Below are 19770 nucleotides of genomic sequence, written 5' to 3'. Positions count from 1 at the left end.
AATAATAATACATATCATGATGTTTTACTTCACAGTTAGAAACCCATTGTTGTTACAGTGCCCAATCACCCCACCAGAGAATCACTGAATGGGAAAATGATGTCATTATGTAAATGGCCCCGGGGGTCGAATGCGTGCGAACACTGTCCTCAGAGGTGGATAGAATGGCTAATATTTAACCAATAAAAGTAATGACCTGTGGACAATCTAATGTCCACAGTATCATCCTGTAAACAACTTTATGCAACATGCCTTAAAATGCTGATTTCACATTATACCAACACAATCAAACAATGTCAACCCATACACTTAGCTTTTGAATGATTTATGATGGTACATTTCCATATAAAGAAGACAGCTCTCGCTCTCTCTCTCTCTCTCTCGCTCTCTCTCTCTCTATTAAAAAGGGAGAGACTGATGTGTATGGTGCAGCATTGTAGTTGTGGCCAAGGGAGCAGCTGTCCCAGTCGTGCCAGACAGACTGAACCCCAGATGGACCTCATCCACAGCAGTGGGGTGCTGGTGATCCAGCACCTCCAGAGCAACTACAAGGACTACCATGACTTCCTTGACTTCATGTCCTCTGTGGGCGACCCTCGTAACATCTTTTCTCTCTATTTTCCTCTGTGGTTTCAGCTTAGCCAAATTGTCGGCACCAAGATGATATGGGTGGCAGTTATCGGAGACTGGTTCAACCTAATTTTCAAATGGTAGGACACCATCTGCTCACTGTGTTTAAAAAATATATATTTACACTTGTGCTGCCATAACTAGTAAAGCCAGGGAGAGATAGTGAGTGAAAGTTAAGTAACATTATGCATATTGATGCTTATAACAACACGCTCATGCTGTCTAGGGGATCAGTACGACATTGCATAAATATTTTGACAGATATTGTTTGTTTGGCATAGTATACGGAATTTGAATGTCATTGAAACACAATGTTATATAAATGTTATTATAAACTGGGTGGTTCGAGCCCTGAATGCTGATTGGCTGACAGCCGTGGTATATCAGACTGTATACCACGCGTATGACAAAACTTTTATTTTTACTGCTCTAATTACATTGGTAACCAGTTTATAATAGCAATAAGGCACCTTGGGGGTTTGTGATATATGGCCAATATACCACAGCTAAGGGCTGTATCCAGGCACTCCGCAAGAACAGCCCATAGCCGTGGTATATTGGCCACATACCACACCCTCTCGTGCCTTATTTCTTAAATCTGACTCTCTTGTTTTTAGGATTCTGTTTGGTCAAAGGCCATACTGGTGGGTGCATGAAACTCTCTTTTACCAGAATAATTCACTCCCCCAGCTGGAGCAGTTCCACATTACCTGTGAAACAGGACCAGGTCAGTGTCATTTCCTGTCTGACAATCATTATGATCATAGATTCTGGAGATTGAAGGATTATTCCATGTAATGGATTGCAAAATGGCAAAACTGTCTGATGTATTGTTTTGTGAACTGAAATATATCTTTGTGAAGATCTGAATGTGTGTCATGCTTGTATGATAGATAAACCCTGTTCAATTGTATAGGCAGTCCATCCGGTCATGCCATGGGCTCTTCGTGTGTCTGGTATGTAATGATCACATCAGCACTCAACTTTACCAGACGCCTTTGTGACAGCTCAACTCAGGGGTGCCAGAGGTGGGCATGATGTTACTATGTTGCTTTGTGAAAGAATATATGTGCCTGTATAATGTGTGCCTCTATTAGGGCCTAAATTATCCTCAATCTTCTCAGGTTTGGGCTTGTGTGGTCCTTTTTGTGGATGGCATTTTGGATCATTCAGATTAGTGTTGGCATCTCCAGGATCTTCATCGCCACACACTTCCCTCACCAGGTTATCCTTGGTGTTCTAGCTGGTAAGACTTCTATTATGACCAATTAGTGTTTACATGGTGTGTGTTTTCACTTGGTAGACATTTTCACTACAGTATATATATTTTTTAATTCTCAACAGGTATACTAGTTGCTGAAGCATTTGAGCATGTTCCCTCGATCCACAAAGCCAGTTTAAAAGTCTACCTTCACACTAGCTTATTTCTGTTCTCCTTTGCCGTCAGCCTTTACTTGCTCCTTAAAATGATAGACATTGACCTACTGTGGTCGATACCCAAAGCAAAGAAGTGGTGTGCCAATCCAGACTGGATCCACCTGGACACTACACCTTTTGCTGGTTTAGTGAGGAATCTGGGAGCATTGTTTGGACTTGGCCTGGCCATTAACTCTCAGATGTTCATCCAGAGCTGCAAGGGGAAGAACGGCTACAAGACTAGGTTTAAACTCATGTGTGTAGCAGCCAGTCTGACCTCTCTGCAGCTGTACGATTTCATCAAAATTCCCACTCACATAGAGATCCTGTTCTACACACTCTCATTCTGTAAGAGTGCTGCAGTCCCCCTTAGTGTGGTGGCACTCATCCCCTACTGTGTTCACTTGTTGATAGGAGACAAGGAGAGGAAATTAGCCTGAATGTTTGTACATCGTCACTTGTCACAATGATGAATTGCATTATAATGAACATAGATTGCCTGACTCATATGACAATTTGTTTATGGTTGTAATGTAGATATCTTTTGCTAAGCTATTTACCTTGTTGGAAAATGTGGATTATAGTTTTTGCAATGTTAAATTGTATGTTACATGTACAGTGTGAAACGAGTGAGCTGGTGTTTTTTAAGACAAAAAAAATTAAAGTAAATTGTAAACAAAATGTGTTTTATCAATTTACTTTACAAGTCAGTTAAGAACAAATTCTTATTTACAATGATAGCCTACCCCGGATGACGCTGGACTAATTGTGCGCTCCCAATCACAGCCGGATGTGATATAGCCTGGATTCGAACCAGGGACTGTAGTGACACCTATTGCACTGAGATGCAGTGCCTTAGACCACTGCGCCACTCGGGAGCCTGTAAATATTCTCATTCTACTGTGATTCCAATTTAGATTAATGTTTTTCCTTGAAAAAGAGTTACTAATTAAAAACGTGATTTTCCTGTGTCATATATATATATATTTCCATATTATGAGGTTGGAGTAATACTGTGAAATTGTGAAAATTATGATGCCAATTTAGTTTGAAAAGATGGCCTGAAATTTCAGCCTGTTTTGGTGGTTAGTGCTGGGTGATTAACCCAAATGTCGGTTATTTCTCGTTTTTTTTAAACAACAAATTGACTGATGTCAGTTCAATTATTTGAATAACATTTTTTTTTTAAATCTGTGAGCTCAACACGCACATCACAGTTTCTCTACAGATAAATCAGAGCCAGGCTGAACTGTGTAATGTAGTAGGGAGTTGTAGTTTAACCGGCCAATATTCTACCTAGTTTAGCTCATAAAATGTGGTAATTAACTACAATGACCTTAATCCATTGCGCAGCTACTTGTCCTGTCTGTGTTTCTTTTAAGTCTGCTGTGGAAGAGAGATGAATGCCAGATCTTGAGGCGATATAGAGAGCAGCTGTTGCTTTGTGAGGTATCTCTACACTTGTTGATATTCAGCAGTCATAAAAGTATGTCTTATTTAATTTGAAGAACTACAAAATAGTGATTTTGTCAGACAGCGTAGGCAGCAGCTCTATAGAGATGAGATGATGACTTAGTTTTAAATAATAAAGTCATCAAATAAAACTAATGTAATATACACAACAACTGAAATATTTTATGAAAGTAAAGTAATGTGAATAAATGATGGTTAATAAGTGATAAGCAATAATGGGCAGTCACTAGCATCATGGGACTTTATAAAAAAAATATATAAAAAATCTGTGTCGTTACAGCATCCAGCCCACATAATGAATAGCGCATTTAATGTCCAAAAAAATAATCGCAACCGAAATCGAAAATCGTGATTTTTTTATTTTTTTTATGAAACTGAAACGACCTCAAAAAGCACTAAATCGCTCAGCACTAGGTGGGATGGAGTTTTGGTCAGACTGGTGACATCACCAAGCATTAAATTAGTTAAGACTAATAAGAGAGTTCCAAATCTCTGCTATTAATTTTCAGTTCTCCCCACTCAGACCACTCCCAGAAAGCCCTAGCAAAATTCTTGCTTGAGAAATTCTTCTTTGCTAAGAAGGTATTTTTGTTTGTTTTCAATTAAAATTGTCAAAAATAATCACAGTAAGGTACTTAATTGTTACCCAGAAATGATTTGACGTTGAGATAAAAACAGCTGCATTGGAACTTTAAACATAACAGACAATTCCTTGAGAAGTTTTGAATTGTTCTATCAGTGTTTGTTCTTTGTGAAACATGAGCCATTTCACCAAAATATAGAATTCATGACAATAACAATTTACCTCATCATCATACCCATATTATTCTGGCATAAACTTTACTACTAATGATAATGTAGCAAAATAATTTGGTTATTAACAGCCCTGCTTTTTGCTACTTTAGTAAATACCCATCCTTATCACAGCTGTTACTGTAATGTAATAACTTAAATGTATCTAAAAGTCACTCTGTACAAGCCAATTTGGATGTAGGCCTATACCAAAATGTACTGCATAACACATTGTCTGATGTACACATGGTCCTTTGTAGCTCAGTTGGTAGAGTGTGTAACACCAGGGTAGTGGGTTCAAATCCCAGGACCACCCATATGTAAAATGTATGCAGCATTACTGTAAGTCACTTTGGATAAAAGCATCTGCTAAATATCATATTTTATATTACATGGAACTCTTCAAGAAGATGTACATTTTCTATCAGGGTACTCTCCTTAGCTTACCCCCATTATCTGTTGCTAGGAGGCTATATGGTTACTTTGCAAGTTTGGTTCGATAAATTATATAACTGTCCACTTAGTGCTTGCTCAGCCTATCCAGGCCTGAGGAGACATCTGTGATTGTGTGTTGTTACGTGTTAATGCTGAACATGGAAAGTTCAGCAGGCGGTTCATAATGCTGATAAATCAGTAGGCGCTTTCAGAATATGCCGGCTAATCACTTGGCAAACTGAGTTCATGGAGTACATCGTTTGTGAAAAATCCTTGGCCTACTTAATGCACAAAATGAAGTACAATTACTTGGTGGTTTGTGAAAGGTGTTAGCATTTACTAGCACACAATTGTGTTGGGCATTTCAACACCACAGTTCAATGGTAAACTACAGCTTCATCAAGAGGTCACCTATGACATACACTATTTCATACAGAATTGAGACCAAAGAGAAGTTTCCGTCATATCTAGAGTCCATCATTCATTTATTCAGTTACATATCCATCAAATATACAGTTTGAGGTGTTCTTTTCATCAAGGACAATTTAAGACAGACACAACAGAGGACACATCACTTTTTCCACATTTTGTTACGCTACAGCCTTATTCTAAAATGTATAAAAATATGTTTTATCCTAAAATCTACACACAATACCCCACAATGACAAAGCAAAAACAAGTTTAGACATTTTTGCAAATTCTGAAATATCACATTTACATAAGTATTCAAACCCCTTTACTCAGTAATTTGTTGAAGCACCTTTGGCAGCGATTACAGCCTCGAGTCTTCTTGGGTATGACGCTACAAGCTTGGGACACCTGTATTTTGGGATTTTCTCCCATTCTTCTCTGCAGATCCTCTCAAGCTCTGAGATGTTCGATCAGGTTCAAGTCCGGGCTCTGGCTGGTCCACTCAAGGACATTCAGAGACTTGTCCAGAAGCCACTCCTGCGCTGTCTTGGCTGTGTGCTTAGCGTCGTTGTCATGTTGGAAGGTGAACCTTCACCCCAGTCTGAGGTCCTGAGCGCTCTGGAGCAGGTTTTCATCAAGGATCTCTCTGTTCATCTTTCCCTCGATCATGACTAGTCTCCCAGTCCATGCCGCTGAAAAACATCCCCATAGCATGATTCTGCCACCACCATGCTTCACCATAGGGATGGTATTGGCCAGGCGATGGGCGGGGCCTGGTTTCCTCCAGACGTGACTCTTGGAATTTAGGCCAAAGAGTTCAATCTTGGTTTCATCAGAGCAGTGAATCTTATTTCTCATGGTCTGAGAGTCCTTTAGGTGCCTTCTACTGAGGAGTGGCTTCCCTCTGGCCACTCTACCGTAAAGGTCTGATTGGTGGAGTGATGCAGAGATGGTTGTCCTTTTGGAAGGTTCTCCCATCTCCACAGAGTACCTCTTGAGCTCTGTCAGAGTGACCATCGGGTTCATGATCACCTCCCTGACCAAGGTCCTTCTCCCTCTATTGCTCAGTTTGGCCGGGCGGCCAGCTCTAAGAAAAGTCTTGGTGGTTCCAAACTTCTCCCATTTAAGAATGATTGAGGCCACTGTGTTCTTGGGGGACCTTCAATGCTGCAGACATTTTTTGGTGCCCTTCCCCAGATCTGTGCCTCGACACAATCCTGTCTCTGAGCGCTGCGGATAATTCCTTCGACTTCATGGCTTGGTTTTTGCTCTGACATGCACTGTCAACTGTGGGACCCTATATAGACAGATGTGTGCCTTTCCAAATATTGTCCAATCAATTTAAATTTATCAGAGGTGGACTTCAATCAAGTTGTAGAAACAGCTCAAGGATGATCAATGGAAACAGGATGCACATGAGCAAAATTTTAAGTCTCTTAGCAAACTGTCTGAATATAAATAAGGTATCTGTTTTGTATATTTAATACATTTGCACAAATTCTAAAAACCTGTTTTTGGTTTGTCATTATGGGGTATTGTGTGTGGATTGGTTGGGATTTTTAAAAAAATATTCTATTTTAGGATAAGGCTGTAATGTAACAGAATTTGTAAGAAATTAAGTGGTCTGAATACTTCCCGCCATGGACTTTGATGTTTAGTCTATAGTTACTCCACATGTATCATAAAAATGTCACATAGATGGAGTTTGTCACTAACCAAAGTACATCTCCTCGTAATGCATCCCATCTCTAGAAAAATGAGGTTTAGCTGATTGGAGCCCCTGTTGTGACTAGTTTATAGTAGGTAGCTCTCTTAGCCATGAGTTTCTCATGAGTCCCTCTTTCTATGACAGCGCCTTGGGACATGACGGCTATGATATCTGGGAATCTTTTCACTCTCTGTGTCCAATGCAGAGGTGGCCTCATCTAGTAGTAGAATCTTGGGGTTCCTAACTATTGCCCGAGCGATGGCGATACGTTTTCTTGTCCTCCTTCTTGTCCTCCGTTCTTTTGTCCTCTGGAGAGCTGGGAGCCCTGGGCACCAACCCGAGTCTCATATTTCTGACAGAGTCAAACACAGGAATGTCCAGTACAATGAGAGCAAACAGTATCAGAAGATAATAACATGTTCCCACCACAATACAATATTCATTTTTGACATTCTTTACAGTATAAAGTGAAGTGGGATAGTATGACATAGAAATATTACAAAAGATAGTACAATTTCAGTTACGCTACTCACATCTGGTAGAGTCATCACAAAGTATTGGAGATGAGCTTTCTTGGCAGCTTCAACAATCTCCACCATGCTCACGTTCCTTGTGTTATCATCATTCTTGATATTTTCAGCAGTCAAACAGCACTGGTTCTTGGGAGACAATGCCAATCTGAGCCTTCAGGAAGGGCACCTTGACAGTGTGTGATGGACGGCCATCAATCAACTAAAATGAAATGGGAGCAAGGACATGTTTATTGTAAATACAAATAAACTATGACAGGCACTGTGTGTTCCTCTGATTCCATCTACATGGCAGAACTAAGATAAAGGTCATGTAAATAGGTTGTGGCAGGTGTGGGATCTCACCCACTCTGCCCTCATCTGGATCATAGAAACTCTCCAACAGCTGCACACAAGTGCTCTTCCCACAGTCACTGCTGCCCACAAAGGTCAGGGTCTGGCCCAGCTTCAAAGACACCAGTAGCCCATGTAACACCTGGATGTCAGTCCAGGTTGGATAGGTGAACTTGCAGTTCATGAATTTTAACTCCCCTTTTTGAAATCCTCCTGGAGAGAGGGCATGGCATTATTACACACCAAATTTTACTGAAAATGTCTGATTGAATAAATTGAATTTGTAATGGAAAGATTTAGACACGGTTCTCTCATCTAACAGTTTGAAGAACTGTGCAGCTGTAATCTGGTTTTGGCATAATCTGGGGCTGAACGAGAAAGCTTTTCCCAGTGCCTTCCCACTGATCACAGAGATCACTCTGGTGAAACACACAACATTGGCATTAGTCTGATAATACAGGTTTTCTGTTTGTCACTGTAAATACTACATGTGCAACATTCAGCAACAAAAACAAAAAAATGTGCCTGAAGACCACCAGGCAGGGACGGACTGGGAATGAAAAATGGGCGTGGATTCAGACCGAATTTGATTATGGACACCAATCCAATGCACTCTCTGCCCCAGTAAAAGTATTGTGCCATCTCTCATCTTGTGCCATCTCTCCAGGCATGGTTTTCTTCTTTCAAGCCCTTTTCATTGGCAGAGTGATCTCTAACTCCAGCTCTGTTTCCTCATCCCATTCCTGCAACTTCCTGTTGGCCCACTGAACAAATGTGTATGCAGCTGCCTTGACTTTTTCAAAATCTCTTGCCATTCTTTTCAGCTGCTCCTCTGTAGACACAACCATACAATCCGCAGACAGAATGTCCATTCCACTTGTTTGAAGATATTTTGTGACTGCTGAGGTGACCTGAAATATTCTGAGGAATATCTGAGCTGTAAGTATTGTTTCATACTTCAGCAACCCCTCAATGTATCCTTGTGCCTTGACCCGTGCAGTAGTGTTGATGTTTTTCTGATCTTGTATGGTTGAAGAGTGAGATGGACATCAACATACAGACCCTCATCTGGATTTCCAAAAGCTCCAAAGACCTTCTTTCTGGCACTGTCTTTAGCCCACCAGTGTGTCTCTCCAATTGGAGCAAGACGTCTGTGTCTTGGGTCCTTGCTCTCCTTCTCCCAAATGTTCATCCTCTGGTAGGATTCACGGAAGAACACAGCTATGTTGTTAATTTCACCACAGCCACAAGCCTCTCATGGATGACGTTTGTCACATATCTGACTATGACAGAGCATTGACCTTGTGTTGTAATGTCCTTCACAGTGTCAATCTGAAAACATAACAGCTTCCTGGATTTAACTTGCTATGGTGGCCTGCATTGTGTGTTGGATGGTAGTAATGATTGTATCGATGTTAGTCTTTGATAATAGAGTGATTAGAGAGCCTCTGCCCCCTCTTGACCCAGACTCATGCAGTCATTTGCTTTTCTCTTTGCAGGCACTGAGATGCTCTTTCATACACAGGTCGTACATTCCCAGCAGAATTATCATCTCAAAAAATTTGCCATGGTCAATGCTGCAGTCATCTAATGTATAAGCTGCTTCAGACTGCATGCCTCTGTGGCTCAGACCCCTCTTGCCTATGACTTTAACAACATCTATAATGCGCTCTAGCACTTGCCTTCTTCTGCGCACTTGCGCTCCGTGAGCAGACATCTGACTGCCGATGAACAGGCTCTCAATGTTACCTTTGGAGGACCTTAGAAATTAGGCCTCAGCATAACCTCTGCATAATGCTCTTCTCATGCTCTCCCACTCTCTGATGGATCTGCTTCCAGTCTGCCATTCTGTTCATGAAAAGGCTGTTCTCTGTGGGCTTTGCAAATGCCATACAAATTAAGTAGAATAAAGCATGGTTCACTTCACTGTCTGACAGCCACTTCCTGTTAGTCCCATCTTTACAAAAGAAAAACTTCTGCACCACAGACTTTTCCCACAAATAAATATCTAGGTCCCCTGGCTTCAGCCTCTTAAAATAATCAAAAATTGGGGTGGCATCTTGGCTCAATCTACATCTGTCCACTGCAGATGCACTATCCTCAACCTGGATGAATAATTAGTATAAATTGGTATAATATTATAACATTAAATAAAAATGTTAATATAATGGTATAATGTTCGTATATTAATTATATAATGTTCGTATATTCATATAATAGTATACTTTCTACCACTAGTATAATATTAATTCCAATTGGACATTACAGCAGTGAAATACACAACCAACATTTATCATTTTTGTAGGTTTTGTTCCATCATTAAATCCTTTTGCAAGGAAAATGGTCTACATTGGTGGTTAGTTTCTAATTTGTTAACGCTAAGTACTAACTTGTCAATAATCATATATATATTCATGCATAACAATGAGTTCAACATTTCCAAAGTTTGCTGTAGCACGTCAACTTTTTTTAACGTCCCGCTCCATCCAGGCTGTGATTGGTCGGTTCACGAAAGTGACATTAACGAGCGCCTGTTTCAACAAAAGCACCCGATATAACTAAATAGCCAGCTAGCCAAACCCAAACATTGCTTATCTTATCCCTATTGTCTTCTGTCTTACCGCTTCAGCTGCAAAGCCTTGACTAACAGTTGAACTGGTATCGCTGGGCTCAATTGGCTGCTCACTCTGCTGCCAGTTCCTTCAGGCTCACTCGGCTGAGATGACTGACTGGTAGTTGCACCAAATTAATGATTTGTTATTTTAAAACATTTGGCTGCATCAGCCTCAAGGGACTTCAACCTCTTCTCTTTCTGTCCATCTTGCTCCACTCCACTATTTATCCAAATGTCACCACTTTAACAGAGATGGGAAAGGGGTGGGGCCCAGGTAAAATTAGAATGGACTAGACCAAAAGTAATTGGCTGGGAGAGAGAGGCTGACAGATGTAATATTCAACCGCAATGGCAGTGGGCCGGCAGCCCACTCGCTTTAGCCAGTCAGACACACAGCACTTGGTTATTTTTATTTAAGCGGGGGCTAGGGTTATTTATATTTTGCGTTGCATCAGCCCCAATTGTCAAGCGGCCCACCGGGAAAACTCCCAGGGCTCCAGATGGCCAGTCCGTCATTGCCACCAGGTGATGTAAGCCTCCATATCTAAATGAGGCGGCATACACAATAAAGATAACACACTGAGCAAAGGCAAAACAGATGCCATAGATATTGTCCTTCTTCTTGGCAGATTTATAGGGAGCCTCCAGCTGCTGTTCATATTTATTCAAATATAGGCTCTCCATGGCCAGCCTTACGACAGAGAATAACACTCAGGCCTAGTGCCTTGCTTAATGTAACAGAAGTATTCTAATATCCCCTTTAAGGACCTTTATTAAATTAATAAACCCATAATGGAGTGTTTAACCACCTGTCATGCTGCTTCCACTGCCTTCTTATCCTCATTTTGGCTTGAAAGAACTCAGACAAGCCAATCAGTGGTAAGAAGCACATCACCACCAAGCTTAACTTTTAGCTGAAGTAGAACGCAATGATGAAAGAAGCTCCGATTTTGTTCAAGGTGTTCACAATCATCCCAATCTGTGATCCAGTTGCCTAGAGATGAAATACTATTCATTCCCACAGCGCATTTAATAGACAGAAATACATACAGTATGAGGCACAAGGAAATATTTTGAAAACGACCCTTTGGATCATCTCATCATTGGTAATAAATTCCAATGGATTCTAATGTGCCGGTCCACAGTATGTGTCACTGACACTCACCCTCTGGACCATGGAGGCGTCAGTGGCCAGCCTGGTCATGAGATCTCCAGGGCTGTTGCTGGGGTTATCAAACCAGCCCACCACCTGTTTCAACACCACCTGTTTCATCACTAGGGCCTGTCGTCAGAATGTTAGCACCATACTATGGACTGTTACAGCATAATTATACTAATGTGCGGTAAAACATACTGTAGCTACCTGTAATAACTGAGACAAGAAACTTGCCACAGCGCAGAACAGGATACATATTCTATTGATCTGCGCTCTCTCTCCATCCACATGTAGAGAACGTCTGTGAATCCAAAGAACAATATGGATATCACTACCAGCCCAGGTAATATGAAACAACATTATAAACATAGGCTTGAAATGTACATAATCTATAGCCTCTCACCCCAAAAATCTGTCTGAATAAAATAGAATAGATTGGATTGACGGAGCCGTTGATGGCAGCTCCTATAGATCCCAATAGCATGTAGGGCCACTTTGACGTGTTGTACTTCAGGATTCGAGCCACTGGCGCTGGTTCCGTTCCTTCCTCCTTAGAATGCTGTAGGAATATAGGGACACTAATTTCTCTCAGATATTGAATAAAGTACATTAATACAAAACTGATAACACAAGGCTGCTTATATAATGACCTCAATACCTTTGACCTTTGAGGTTCAATCTAATTTTCCACTGTGTTAAATAATTTGTCTGATTTAATTATGATACTGCCAGCTATAGCATCAGGGATGATTTCAGTTGACAGTTGGATGTGAGATCACAGGCTTTGACTTGATGGTGATATAATGATTGATAGACTTTGTGCTGGGAGTCATCCACCTTGTCAAGTGCCTCCTGTACAACAGCCTCACTCTCATTGACCAAAGCCAAGGTAGCCATATCCAGCTGCAGGATCCTGGGGTTGTGGATCAGAGCTTGGGCGATATGAATCCTTCTTCTGTCCTCCACTCATCTGACCCCCACCCTCACCCACCAGCGTATCAAACCTCTATATAACCACAGACAAATGTTTCCTAATTTTGACATTTCAATGCGTTTCTTGTATTAGACAGTATCAGAGAAATACACAGTATTTATTTGCTAAAGGTGTGTCTGTGGTACCTGTGGGAGGTCCATATAGACGTTAGCCTCCTTGGTGGCCTGGATAATGCCGTCCATGGTGACCCCAGGTCGCCCGTAGCGGATGTTCTCAGCAATAGTTACGCCAATCAGAGAGCGAAGGCACTGGATGTTCAGGCTGCAGATGTCATATGGCCATCCAAAGTCACCTATGAATGAGAAACTGAACTGCTTGGCCCAACAAAAGATGTGGTTTCTCCTGCTCTAATCAGCATGCACAAATGGTAAAAAAAACTGAATAAACAGGTGGTTTTACATTGAGACACAGTATATTTTGGGAAATAATTTCAGTAAAAGAAATAAAGAGCTGAGCAAAAAGGGTTACCTTAACTTCTGGTTGAAAGGGGAAGTTAAATGGGATGTAGTCTAATTCAATATCACACTTCACCTTTTTAGTTTGTGGCCCTCCTCTGAGAAACAATAGATTTCTGGCTCCTGAAAGTTAAGATTTATAAAATACTTCTTAACTGAAATGTAGTTGTTCTTAGTTCATGTAGAATTCTGAATTCTGGCCTTACCCAGTCAATGGTATATAAGATTGTCTTGGCTGCAGCTGGACCTGAGGCGAAGGCTTCCAGGCAGGGATAGACCTGACCCAGGTTCATAGCTGCCATGAGAACCACAAAGAACACCTGGAGACCCAAATACAAGCCAACATATTCTTGCATTTTCACCAATCATAGTATAATGTATTGGATACATATTTATTATACGGTAATCTGAGTTACCATACGTGGATAAGAGTACACTTACAGCAGCATCAGAGGAGATCTATATGATTTCTATGACCAGTTTAGAACCATACCAGAATGCCAAAGCATAGCAGAGGAAGATGACACACCACAGGTATCCTTGAAACACTCCAATGATCGTCCCCTTTTTCACACCCCAGTTCTGAGCCTTAATAAGGTTTTTGTCATACCTGTTCAAATGTGAAATGCATTTTTATAACGAATTTCAAGTGCCAAGACATTGAAGTCAGCAGGGAAGGGAAGGTTAATTTGAGCAGGATTATAATTAACTGACGTTTTTGTAGGGGTTCATACATTTTTTGTTAGGGCAAATCAAGTCTGATATTTTAAGTGTAAATTACAAAATGTATGAACTTTGAAAAAAAATGTAATACACTACACATTTGCATTTCCTGCAACAACATGGTGATCGAATTAAGATCCTGTACAGTATGTCAAGTTACCCTGTCCTCCAAAGGCTGCCACTGTTCTGATGGATGACAGTACCTCATCAGCTACTGCCCCTGCCTTGGCATAGGCCTGGAGCTCCCGACCTGTCGGTCTGGCAACAGCCAACGGCTGTTACGTCCAAAAACAGAATGACCATCACCAAATTGAGGAATTTAATACATTGTATTTAACCCATCACACCATTGCCATTAGCCCAGTAGCAAGTCCTATAAGTGGGCTAACTGTGATGACCACCAGTGTCAACTTCCATACTCTGATGAACCCCACCATGAATCTGAAGATGAAAGTGGAGATCCTCTCGATGAAGATAGACACCTGGTCAGCTATAGCATCGGTGATCTTGTTGATGTCACGGAGGTGAGAGAACATGTTCAAAATAGTGAACCGGTTAAAATGGGTCAAACCCTAAATGTGAGAGGTTTTTATAGAAACAACTTTCAGGAATGCCCTCAATTGTCCACACATCTCTGTAGAAAATAACCCATGGGTTTAGGTCTTACTCTGATATCCTAGTGTTTATTATCCAACTGAATTGCAGTCAAACCAGCCAATCTCCATTCTCATGATCTTCCTAAAGTAAGTTTTCCTGATTCTCTGGATCTGTCTGGCAGAAGCAGATACCCAGAGGGCAATCCACACAGAGCAGGATTGAATACATGTTTAAAAAGAACAGTTGTAGATGAATTAACCTATTAAGGTTACAAAAAAAGCACTTTGAGGATGAAGTTGAACTCACTCACTTGGAAATAACTAACAATTAAATATCCTAATCCAATACAAACATGGTCATCTGTGCTTCAATATCCACCCTGTAAAAATAGATGCTTATGTATGCTGTATATCTTTTTATAAACAGTAATATGAATAGATCAAAATAGAATATAACTTTCCAACCTCGATGCAGGACTAAAATATAATTGTAAAGTGTCAACTCACCCACAGAAGACCGTTGCGTTCTCTGCTATTGTAATGATCTTCTTCATCTGAGGAACATGTTATCTACCATGTTATTGACTTGTTTATTGTTTACTCCATGTGTAACTCTGTGTTGTTGTCTGTTCACACTGCCATGCTTTATCTTGGCCAGGTCGCAGTTGCAAATGAGAACTTGTTCTCAACTAGCCTACCTGGTTAAATAAAGGTGAAATAAATAAAATTTAAAAAAACAGGAAAGATCGGACCAAAACGCAGCGTGGTAAGTGTCCATGTTAATTTATTATAACTGAACACGAAAATACAAAATAACAAAGTGAATGTAAGAAAGAAAATCGAAACAGTCCTGAAACGTGCAACAACACAAAAAAGGAAACAACTACCCACAAACACCAGGTGGGAAAAGGCTACCTAAGTATGGTTCTCAATCAGAGAAAACAATAGACAGCCCCCTCTGATTGGGAACCATACCAGGCCAAACACATAGAAAAGAAAACATAGGGGAAAAAACATAGAATGCCCACCCCAACTCACGCCCTGACCAACCAAAATAGAGACATAAACAAGGAACTAAGGTCAGGGCGTGACAGCTATTTCATATATTGAACCACTGATCCAGGTGATGTTGTATCCTTCCATGTTGAAAATTGAAACCATATCAAAGAGATAGGTTGCATTATTTGTTTTAATAAAAAGAGATATAATATTGTGCAATCATAGCATAAAAAGTAATTAATAATAATTATGAATAAAAATGTAAGGATAAGAAAATGAAGAGTTGAAAGAATCCAACACCCAAGAGCTTTTCTTTACTTCTCTGCAATCAATACAATCAAATAAGAAAAGCTCTTGCATGGTGATGATATAAGTTTATATGATACTTTCATGATGATAAAAGTATATACCAGTATGATAGATATCATGCTAAGAAGAACCATACTATTGTTTCAATTCCAATCAAAAACAGACAGTTAAACTTTTTAATTCTCTGTTCAAAAAGAGAGGTCAAAGTTCAATTGAAACTTTTTATGAAGAGATCAACAACATAATTTCAACTCTTGCTGGGGCATAATCATGTTTATATTATGGCATTTGTGGCATAACAGGAAGAAATGGGCCACTTACCTTCTTCTCAGTCTGGTTTTGTTTGTCAATATTCTTTGTCAGTGTTCTCCTGTAGAGAAGTTACCCTTTTCAGGTAAATAGGATCCTTCATTTATGTAGCCTTCACCCTGACAGGCACCTTCTCACTTGGCCTATTGGGAAAGAATGGTCATTTAAGCGCACAGACTTCTTTACAAACAGCCACAGAATACATTCACTGTCTGTATTGTACTGTGTACTGTAGGGAACAGTCTGTGCTGCCATCAAAATGTGACTTCCATGATAACACTTTTTGTGGGATAAAATATATGAAAAAACAACGGAATTCAATATTGTGTCATCTGTTTGTCATGACCACAGACTGTTCATGACGCACTGGGAATTAGGACTTTTGGACTATGAAGGACTTGATACCATAAGAGGCATTGAATAAGTCCTTAGTGCTCTATAATATGGACAAAATATTTGATAATTGAAGGTTATTTTATTGAATAGAAAAAGGAGCTACCCTGACAAATTCTGAACCATTTTTTAAAAGATATAAAAATATAAATTACAGTATTAGAATGGAAAAATAGACATACACAGACAATATCAGTTTATAGAGTTACTAACAAGTTCCACACATGCATGGCTCATTTCCTATCATAATAAAGAGCATAATACCATAATATACAAGAAAATGCAAACAAAATAACACGTAGACTATAGATATGGAAATATCCAATGTCTACCATAAAGATCCACTTCAGCTACGTAGAATAATAATAATTTCTCATACAAGCTCTCCTCCCTATATTAGTATAGAAGGATAAGCAAACTATAACATACCTGCTTGTGCTGCGGTCAAGGACTCATCTGATCTCCTACAAGCCTTTGGTCACTATTAACAATAAAGAATCCCTCCTACAAGAGGAATTCTCAGTGTACACCTCTTTCACTATTGCCCCTTTTATTATATAAGAGTTCTGACAGTACGATATTTCTAACTAAAGAGCCTTTGTGAGGAAAAGGTACATTCATTGAACCAATGATTTAATATAAGTAAATGTGTTGTTTAACCATGTATTGATTAATATGAGCATTACTCCACACCTGTCTGACTATTTGTTTTCTAAGAAAGATTCAGGTGTGCAGTATATGCTGTAAATACATTTGAATAAACTTGAATACGGAATTAAAATGGCCTCTTAAATAATATGGGATGAATGTTCAATGAGATGGTAAATATAAATGCAGTAAAAGTCAATTCTATCAACATTATTCCTATGTAAATAAACAGTTGGGTTGTTTAAAGAACTTCTGTTCTGGTGATAGGCGTGGATCACCCGAATGTCATCAGCGGAACGTTGTAAAATGAGTATGACCTGAAGGTCAGTCATCAGTCTATACAGCTCATTCACCCAGAGCCAACATACAGTTCAAGTCAGAAGTTTACATACACTTTAGCCAAATACATTTCAACTCAGTTTTTCACAATTCCTAACATTTAATCCGAGTAAAAAGTCCTTGTCTTAGGTCAGTTATGATCACCACTTTATTTTAAGAATGTGAAATGTCAGAATAATAGTAGAGAGAATTATTTATTTCAGCTTTTATTTCTTTCATCACATTCCCAGTGGGTCAGAAGTTTACATACACTAAATTAGTATTTGGTAGCATTGCCTTTAAATTGTTTAATTTGGGTCAAATGTTTTGGGTAGCCTTCCACAATAAATTGGGTGAATTTTGTCCCATTCCTCCTGACAGAGCTGGTGTAACTGAGTCAGGTTTGTCGGCCTCCTTTCTCACACACACTTTTCAGTTTCAGTTCTATTTTTTAGTTCAAATTTTCTATAGGATTGAGGTCAGGACTTGGTGATGGCCACTCCAATACCTTGACTTAGTTGTCCTTAAGCCATTTTGCCACAACTTTGGAAGTATACTTGGGGTAATTGTCCATTTGGAAGACCCATTTGCGACCAAGCTTTAACTTCCTGACTGACGTCTTGAGATATTGCATCAATGTATCCACATAATTTTCCTCTCCTCATGATGCCATTTATTTTGTGAAGTGCACCAGTCCCTCCTGCAGCAAAGCACCCCCACAACATGATGCTGCCACCCCCGTGCTTCACGGTTGGGATGGTGTTCTTCAGCTTGCAAGCCTCCCCCTTTTTCCTCCAAACATAACGATGGTCATTATTGCCAAACAGTCCTATTTTTGTTTCATCAGACCAGAGGACATTTCTCCAAAAAGTACGTCCTTTGTCCCCATGAGCAGTTGGCTTTTTTATGGCGGTTTTGGAGCAGTGGCTTCTTCCTTGCTGAGCGGCCTTTCAGGTTATGTCGATATAGGACTTGTTTTACTGTGGATATAGATACTTTTGTATCTGTTTCCTCCAGCTTCTTCACATGGTCCTTTGCTGTTGTTCTGGGATTGATTTGCACGAAAGTACGTTCATCTCTAGGAGACAGAATGTCTCCTTCCTGAGCGGTATGACGGCTGCGTGGTCCCGTGGTGTTTATACTTGCATACTATTGCTTGTACAGATGAATGTGGTACCTTCAGGCGTTTGGAAATTTCTCCCAAGGATGAACCAGACATGTGAAGGTCTAATATTTTTTTTCTGAGGTCTTTTCTGAGGGCTGATTTCTTTTGATTTCCCCATGATGTCAAGCAAAGAGGCACTGAGTTTGAAGGTAGGCCTTGAAATACATCCACAGGTACACCTCCAATTGCCTCAAATTATGTCAATTAGCCTATCAGAAGCTTCTCAAGCCATGACATAATTTTCTGGAATTTTCCAAGCTGTTTAAAGGCACAGTCAACTTAGTGTATGTAAACTTCTGACCCACTGAAATTGTGATATAGTGAATTATAAGTGAAATAATCTGTCTATAAACAATTGTTGGAAAAATTACTTGTGTCATGCACAAAGTAGATGTCCTAACCGACTTTGCCAAAACTATAGTTTGTTAACAAGAAATTTGTGGAGTGGTTAAAAAACTAGTTTTAATGACTCCAACCTAAGTGTATGTAAACGTCCGACATCAACTGCATACCAGCACTACCTACCAAACCTGAATGGTAGGCCTACAGTAGCCATGGTGCAATAGGCAATCATTTCAACTCATCATGTAATCTACCTTTCATTATGTTTTTAAATACATATTTCAGTCAGCCATATAATAAATTGCTTGCAAATCAAACTTTTGAAATTAACGTGCAGAGTTTGTGGTCTAGTGGTAACTCTGAAGGTATTAATCACACATATTCTACTCTCCCTGTCTGGTCAACTGGGGTTCAATCCTGTCTCCACTCTTGCTATTTTTTTCCTACCTGCCTGCCTATCCATCTGTCTTTATAACATGTTCAATTATATATAAATAAAGCTCTTGAAAAGAACAACTGGTTTCCATCTGTCATATAAATGGGCTCCTGAGTGGCGCAGTGGTCTAAAGCTCTGCATCTCAGTGCTCTCACTACAGATCCTGGTTCAATACTGGGCTGTATCACAACTGGCTGTGATTGGGAGTCCCATAGGGTGGTGCACAATTGGCCCAGTGTTGTTTGGGGAGGGTTTGGCTGATATTGTAAATAAGAATTTGTTCTTAACTGACTTGCTTAGTAAAATAAAATGTAGTTATTGTTGCAGTGCCTGCCTTATATTTCTGCCCCATTTTATAATTTCTTATTGCATCTACATATTTTGGGGGGGCATTGTTGAGAGGTGAACCTGCCCAAATAAGCATTTCATGGTACTGTGTAGGCATAGCCACACCATGTGTGTATCCTGTGTATATGAATACATTTGAACGTAAACTTAAAATGTCCAGTAGATGGAGGACGTCTACCATCTATCAAAAAATAGTTGACCAAACTTTCTGACAGAGCAATAGTTCACACACACCGG

The 19770-nt window shown here is 39.9% G+C and overlaps 1 protein-coding gene and 1 pseudogene across 1 annotated transcript; one reads left to right on the top strand and one right to left on the bottom strand.

Annotated features, from left to right (window-relative positions):
* Window positions 1-263: 263 nt before the first annotated feature.
* Window positions 264-2680, top strand: LOC129821295 (glucose-6-phosphatase 2-like). The gene is made up of 5 exons (XM_055878793.1): window positions 264-710; window positions 1248-1357; window positions 1547-1658; window positions 1755-1876; window positions 1975-2680. The coding sequence occupies exons 1-5, from the start codon at window positions 328-330 to the stop codon at window positions 2484-2486; spliced, it is 1239 nt and encodes a 412-aa protein (XP_055734768.1). The 5' UTR covers window positions 264-327; the 3' UTR covers window positions 2487-2680.
* Window positions 2681-5239: 2559 nt separating this feature from the next.
* On the bottom strand, window positions 5240-14470 carry LOC129821493 (bile salt export pump-like; annotated as a pseudogene).
* Window positions 14471-19770: the final 5300 nt, after the last annotated feature.

This window comes from Salvelinus fontinalis, chromosome 23 (assembly GCF_029448725.1).
Source record: "Salvelinus fontinalis isolate EN_2023a chromosome 23, ASM2944872v1, whole genome shotgun sequence".
In the NCBI taxonomy this organism is placed as follows: domain Eukaryota; kingdom Metazoa; phylum Chordata; class Actinopteri; order Salmoniformes; family Salmonidae; genus Salvelinus; species Salvelinus fontinalis.
The sequence above is the reverse complement of the archived record's forward strand: the minus strand, read 5'-3'. Positions and strand labels throughout refer to the sequence as shown.

What these genes read in the sequence shown, in the direction of transcription:
- LOC129821295 (XM_055878793.1), top strand. Translation starts at nt 328, where the DNA reads ATGATGGTACATTTCCATATAAAGAAGACAGCTCTCGCTCTCTCTCTC. An exon ending in TTCAACCTAATTTTCAAATG is followed by an intron (nt 711 to 1,247) that starts GTAGGACACCAT and finishes TCTTGTTTTTAG; the next exon opens with GATTCTGTTTGGTCAAAGGC. An exon ending in TACCTGTGAAACAGGACCAG is followed by an intron (nt 1,358 to 1,546) that starts GTCAGTGTCATT and finishes TCAATTGTATAG; the next exon opens with GCAGTCCATCCGGTCATGCC.